The 7636-nt window shown below is 38.1% G+C and overlaps 1 protein-coding gene across 1 annotated transcript; it reads right to left on the bottom strand.

The window, feature by feature from the left end:
* Window positions 1-1848: 1848 nt before the first annotated feature.
* Window positions 1849-2799, bottom strand: LOC130313978 (olfactory receptor 5V1-like). Its single transcript, XM_056552711.1, has one exon. It carries the CDS (start codon window positions 2797-2799, stop codon window positions 1849-1851), a length of 951 nt encoding a protein of 316 aa, XP_056408686.1.
* Between the last annotated feature and the right edge of the window lie 4837 nt (window positions 2800-7636).

The raw sequence follows: 7636 nt of genomic DNA on the forward strand, positions 1-7636 counted from the left end.
TGTGCTTCGTCAGGGGGTGTGTCTAAAAAACCCCAAACAGGTGGGTACATAGTTTTCTTTTTGTTGGTGTATATACTAATGTGCCACAAACCGGAAGTTAATATAACCATCCATTCCCATTTTATTAAGGTGTATCCATATAAATGGCCCACCCTGTAGTATTTTTTTGCAAGTTTTCAAATCTGACCAATTTTCTTACAACCAATGTAATATTTTAGTTACTTATGAAAGTCAAAAAGTAAGAGATGGTCTGGAAGCCGAAAGCAATTAAAGTGGGGAAGTTACTTCATTTGAGTAACTCCCATTGACTTTAATGATAGTTGTGAAGTTGCATACTCTTGCCAGCTATGCTGTTTTCAAAGATGAGAATACTCCCTTAAAATCGGTGATGTACTACATTACTCATTGTTTTTCTGATGGCTTTGTTGATATCCTTGTTTCTTATACTATAGATAATTGGATTAACCACTGGAGTCACAACTGTGTAGAGGATGGTCACAACTCTATCCTGCTCGGAAGTAGAAGCAGCTCTAGGATGTAAATGCATAAACATGATGGTGCCATAGTAGAGAGATACTACTAGCACATGGGAGGCACATGTTGAGAACACCTTTTGGCGTTCCTTATTAGTGCAAATTTTTTACACGGTTATGGTTATGCAAAGATAGTACAAAACAATTAACATGAAAGAACCAAATGCAACTATAGCACCTGAGATGTACTCTGCCAACTCGTCGAAAGAGTGGGGAATCTCACAGAAAAAATTTTGAAATTGAAAGAATATGCTGACTGGGAAAAAATGGGGTAGTTAGAGTTAATGATTTAGTGGAAAAAAACACACTGAAAGAGTGGAGAATAATTAAGATTGAATTTAACATGGAACAGAATAAATATTTCTCATATGTACAAATTAAAAGCGCATTTGAGAAGGAGAAGAATAATGTCAGATGGACAATAAATAGACACAAACTAATGGATTACATATTTGGGTTACGATCTGTTTCTACAAAAGTACTGGGCCTGGTTAGATCTTCCTTGGAAAGGAACCCCCAAAAAAGCGGGGTCAAATGGATGCAAGATGTAGGTCAGATAGAGGGAGGAGAATGGGGAGAGGTGTTCCCTAATATAGTACATTTGTCTCTAAATATGAACCATAAAATCTCAATGATAAAATTGATACATAGGATACCATACACACCTGGGTTCCTGCACAGAATAGGAAAAAGAGTGGACTCAAAATGTCCAAAATGCGATATGGAAGAAGCAGAGTTGGTCCACATGGTGTGGGCATGCCCAAAATTACATTATTTTTGGGAAGAAGTTTACTAAACAGTAGAGGCGAAACTGAGAGTAAAAATAACATTTGATATTAAAACTGCGGTTTTGGGGATGGGACTAAGGGAGCAGGAGAAGAACAGTGTTATTATTGAGGTTTTTGGTTTAGCCAGAATATTTCTTCTTAGAAGATGGTTTGCACCCGAGGGTCCAAACTGTGCTGAATGGCAGAGAGAAGTAGAAAAAATTAGAAGATTTGAGGAGATCTATTATAGAGGGAGAAAGCTGGGCCCGAAAATAGAAAAGGAATGGAAGAATTGGGAGGAGGTAGCTTAGCTGTCAGCGGGTGGGGGAAGGGAGGGGTAGGAGGGTAAGGTTTTTTTTTTTAGGATTACTTGTATATTTATTTGTGTAATGTAATGATGTATTCTTATTTTATAAAATAAAATAAAAAATAAAAAAAGTGGGGAAGTTACTCCATTTGAGTAACTCCCATTGACTTTAATGATAGTTGTGAAGTTCCATACTCTTGCCAGCTATGCTGTTTTCAAAGATGAGAATACTCTCTTAAAATCAGTGATGTACTACATTACTCATTGTTTTTCTGATGGCTTTTTTGATATCCTTGTTTCTTATACTATAGATAATTGGATTAACCATTGGAGTCACAACTGTGTAGAGGATGGTCACAACTCTATCCTGCTCGGAAGAAGAAGCAGCTCTAGGATGTAAATGCATAAACATGATGGTGCCATAGTAGAGAGATACTACTAGCACATGGGAGGCACATGTTGAGAACACCTTTTGGCGTTCCTTATTAGTGCGAATTTTTAACACGGTTATGGTTATGCAAAGATAGGACAAAAGAATTAACATGAAAGAACCAAGTGCAACTATAGCACCTGAGATGTACTCTGCCAACTCGTTCAACCAAATATCACGGCAAGAAAGTCGAAAGAGTGGCGGCATCTCACAGAAAAAATGACTAATGAGATTGGACTTGCAGTAAGGAAGTTGAAAGGTTAAAAATGTAAGAATAAATGAGTTCACAAAGCTCAAAATCCAGCATCCAGTGACCAGACCTATGCACAGTCTCCCGTCTATGACTGCTGTGTAATGTAACGGGTTACATATAGCAATATATCTATCGTATGCCATGACTGCCAGTAGAAGACATTCAGTGCCACCTAGAGCCAAATGAAAATACATCTGTGCGGCACATCCCACAAAGGAAATACTTCTGTCCTGAGATATTGTGTTTAATAAAATTTTAGGGACTACAGTTGAGGAAAAGCAAATGTCAATCAAAGATAGATTACTCAAGAAAAAGTACATGGGCGTCTGAAGCCTGGGGTTAAGTCTAACCACAAGTATCAGCAAGACATTTCCTGCTAAGGTTATCATGTACATCACTGAAAACATCAAGAAGAAAACAATCTGAAGATCAAAAACATTGGAAAGCCCAAGAAGAAGAAAGGTTTTCACCAAGGTTTGGTTAACATTCTCCACGTCTTTGTCTAACATATTGTTGTATTTTGGGGTGAAATCAATTTTAATAATACTACAGTGATAATGCTTAGGGTATACTCACTACCAGCCAATTACAATTGTTGGAAATAGAAAATACTTTCATTTGAATGCTACTTAAATAAGATAAGGTATTAATGACTTCAAATTATTGACACTGACAATTTAAGGATCAAAATGAAACAGTAGATGTTAAGATAGAGAAAATATAACACCATAAAGATTTTCTATTAGCCCCAATAATAGTAAACTGTTATACTGATCGACCTATTCTTAGAAGATACAGTCAATAGTGCCAAATTCCTGATTTTATCAGTAATAACAAAAATATATCGCTGTCATAAAGGCATTGCAGAAATGATATTGTGGTCTCATATGCTCTGTACATGAGCATTGAATGTAACTTATTCAGGTGGTGGCTTTTATACACTATCCTAACAAAAAAAAAATAATATATATATATATATATATATATATATATATATATATATATATATATATATTTCTATGAGCGGGTCAAATTAACATTTTCCAATTGCTTAATGATAAGATTTGATGTTTAGAGACTCTCAGTCCAATTAGTGCTGCAACATTATCTTTGGGGAGAGGGGTTAATTGCACATTAAGCAAATTTATTCTTGAGAGCTGTTGTTGTTTAAGTTGAAAACTTTATAGGAAGTATAAAAAATCAACATGTGCTAAATGTGAGAAAATTAAAACTGCTAAACATTGCAGTATTGTATTTATTTGTGTTTGCAATACCTTATATGGTAAAAATTATGAAAGTGCAACTTTGTTTCTCAAAAAATAATTCTTCATATGGCCCTAAACCGTTGACAAATATCACTGCGCCTGGAAAGAGTAAAAATAAATGACAGTTGAAGTTAAAGGGTTGTCCAGGAATGGAAAAACAGACCTATTTTCTTTAAAAGACTGCTCCTTGTCTGTCTCCACTTTGGGTGTGATAATACAATTTTGCTCCATTCACTTCAATGAAACTTAGATGCTTAACCACACCCAGTATGCAAACTGATGACTTAAAATAAATTATCTCTGTTTTTTGATTCCAGGACAACCCCTTTAATACTTTTGGTTGTCTCATGACTGTGGCACCTTTTAAAGGATGATCTATACTGGAGGCAGGGAAAAATTGGCTATAATTCCAAGACTAATAAACATTGAGGGGTGAGGCAGATAGAGCCTCGTCCTGTAGGAAATAGCTAATGCCAATTTCCTCATTATCCAATTGATTTATAAAAGCATGGAAAACCATCACATATATTGTACTGGTCAAAGAACTGTTAACAAGCTTAAAACATAAACATAGCAAACATAACAGGTAGGATCCACCATGACTGTGACAAAGAAGAATACGGTAGGTAAGAAAGATTAGGTATAGAGTTTGGTATTATGGGAAGTCTTCTTTTAAGTGTTCATTTTTGCACTTTTTGAAACAATAAACAACACAACAACAAAAACCAATATTGATACAAGAAAAGAAGCCTCAAAATATGGCCTGGGAGATAAGGCACAAAGTTTTCCACAAAACATACAGGTATCATTTCAATCAGGACTATTAGCAGAGTGCGGAATATGTCAAACAAATTATTACAAGGTACAAAGTCACCCAACCCAGACACATACACAACACAATGTTGTGCCAGTGTTAACCCCTTCCCACCCTAGGATATATGCATACATCTTAGTTGCTAGCTAGTTAGGGCAACTGGAGGCATGCAAACATCCTGGCGATATCTGGCGGGACCTGGCTGTCAATCACAGCTGGGGTCCTGTTGCAGCTGCCGGCACTGGGATTGCACTGGTCTCAGCCGCATTAACCTGATAGATGGTGTGATCATGGAATCTATGGGGTTGACAAAGGGAGGAGGTTCCTCAACACAACAACAAAAAGACGCAAAAAATGCATATTTTTGTCCAAAACGAGGACTAAAAAAGATGACAAGATAGCATAAATCACAAAAAAGGTACCATGAAAAAGTAGAGCTTGTCCCACAAAAAATAAGCCCTCAAACATGCGGTTGGACAAAAAATAAAAACGTTGTTATGGCTGTCAACACACAAAAAAAGGGGAAAAAGGATTTTGTTGAGAAAAGGAAAAAGAACATAAAAGCTATATCAATTGGGTATCTCCATAATCATACTGATTAGAGATGAGCGAACTTTTCAAAAATTTGATTCGGCCGATTCGCCGAATTTTCCCCCAATTTTTTTCGATCCGAATTTATTTGCGGTGAAACTATATTAAAAACGGCTATTTCTGGCCTACAGACAGCCTCAATAGGGGTATAGAACACTTTGCTGTGTTCTAACACGCATATGGAGTGTGCCGGGGTATTGAAATAATACTGTTATTCAGAATAACATGCAGATTACCGGCATCGCTTTTAGAATCACTGCCGCACAGCAGCACAATGACAGAGCCTGGTGGTGGCATCAGTATGAGGAGACCATATAGTGGCTGAATGACATAGCGTGGAGGTGTTGGCAGCATGAGGAGACCATAGAGTGGCTGAATGACACAGTGTGGAAGTGTTGGCAGCATGAGGAAACCATATAGTGGCTGAAGGCTCACTATACCCCTTATTACATTCCGTGAGGGGTGTAATTTCCAAAATAGGGTCACTTGTGGGTATTTATTTTTTTGCGTTTATGTCAGATGTGGCCCATATGTGGCCCTAAACTGTTTCCTTGATATACGACAGGGCTCTGAAGTGAGAGAGTGCCATGCACATTTGAGGCCTAAATTGGGGATTTGAATCTGCCACAAAAAAATCCTACGGCAGTGTTTCCCAAACAGGGTGTCTCCAGCTGTTGCAAAACTCTCAGCATGCCTTGACAGTCAGTGACTGTCCGGCAATACTGTGAGTTGTTGTTTTTCAACAGCTGGAGGCTCCGTTTTGCAAACAGTGCCGTACAAGACATTTTTTTTTTTATTGGGGGGGGGGGGGGACTGTGTAGGGATATATAGTGTTTTACTTTTTATTTTGTGTAGTGTAGTGTTTTTAGGGTACATTCACACGGGCGGAGGTTTACAATAAGTTTCTCGCTGGGAGTTTGTGGCGGAAAATTTGCTGCATCTCAAACTTGCAGCAGAACTCATTGTAAACCTGCCCGTGTGAATGTACCCTGTACAAACCTCCAGCTGTTGCAAAACCACAACTCCCAGCATGCCCTGACAGACCATACATGCTGGGAGTTGTAGTTATGCAACAACTGGAGGCATATTGGTTGCAAAACACTTGAGAGTTTACTCAACTCAGTGTTTCACAACCAGTGTGCCTCCAGCTGTTGCAAAACAGTCTCTCAGTGCATGCTGGAAGTTGTATTTTTGTAACAGCTGGAGGCACACTGGTTGCAAAACACTGAGTTAGGTAACAAACTCTGTTTCACAATCAATGTGTCTCCAGCTGTTGCAAAACTGCAACAATCAGCATGCATTGACAGCTTAAGGGCATGCTGAGAGTTGTAGTTTTGCAACAGCTGGAGGCACACTGCTATAACTCCCAGTATACCCTTTGGTAGTGTGGTGTCCCGGTACCGTATTGCATCCAGTACCTAGTGCAGAGGTCCCTAAAATCAGAGTAACTACGTTCAGGTAGGGTTTCTCAGGTGGGACAGCCCCTAGTCGCCTCTCCTTAAGTCTAACTTTAATATTAATAAATGTATATATTTGATAATTATAGCTATATTCTAAAGAAATGTATAGTACTTACCTTGTTCAGCGTCGCAGGACCTTCGGTCATGTGACCATGCTAGTAACCTCTATGGTATGTTGCAGGACCTTAGGAGGTCCTTGGGTCACGTGTTACCCACAAATCTCTGTAATGGTGATTGATAGAGATGAGCGAATTGAAGCTGACGAACCCGAATTCGTTACAAATTTCATGAAATATTATTTATTTTTATTTGCTCCACAAATCTTCTGCTGCTCAGAATTGTGTGACAGAGTGCAATTTAGGGTTTAATCCCTGGATTGTTTTTATTGTGGTGCTGCACTGTTGGGTCCTGCTGCTGTTCACAAAAACATTATTTCTCAGTGGACTGTAGTGCATTTGTCTGCCCTCATATGTGCATAACACATGCCTACATCAAAGCAGTCTACTATTCTGTACCTGTAACAAGTCTAGATACAGGGAAAGTCCTGACTCCTGGCAAAAGTAATCAGCTGCTGGTGTTTTAAAAAAATATGTATTTTTTCTACGTATTGTTACGCATATTATTGCCCTCATCAGTGCATACCACATAGGTACATCCAAATATTGTACCATTTTTTACCTGTTAATCTGTCAAGTGGCTACATACTGTCAAAGTCGTCAAACTCCAAACAATAGTATTCGCAGATGTAAATCCAAGTATTGTACCATTTAGTACCTGTTAATCTGTCAAGGTGCTCCATACTATCAAAGTCCAAACAATAGTACTCACCGGCTGGTGTTTTTCAAAAATACAAAATTTTTTTGCGTATAGTTGCACATATTACTGCCCTCATCAGTGCATACCACATAGGTACATCCAAGTATTGTACCATTTTTTACCTGGTAATCTGTCAAGTGGCTACATACTGTCTAGTGTTGCTCACGAATATTCGCAATTTGAATATTCATCGCGAATATCGCATATTCCCGAATTCGCGAATATTACGAATTTTGCGATAAAAATTCGCTATTATGAATATTCATCTTTTTTTCAAACTGTTTTAAAAACTGAGCACATTGTAGGGATCTCCTTCGACTGATAAATGCAATGCTTGTATCATTTCATTAAAGACCCAGGGATGAGACTGTGAGGCGAAAGGTTTATGCATGCGAATATT

Source organism: Hyla sarda, unplaced genomic scaffold, assembly GCF_029499605.1.
Source record: "Hyla sarda isolate aHylSar1 unplaced genomic scaffold, aHylSar1.hap1 scaffold_18, whole genome shotgun sequence".
NCBI classification, from domain to species: Eukaryota; Metazoa; Chordata; class Amphibia; order Anura; family Hylidae; genus Hyla; species Hyla sarda.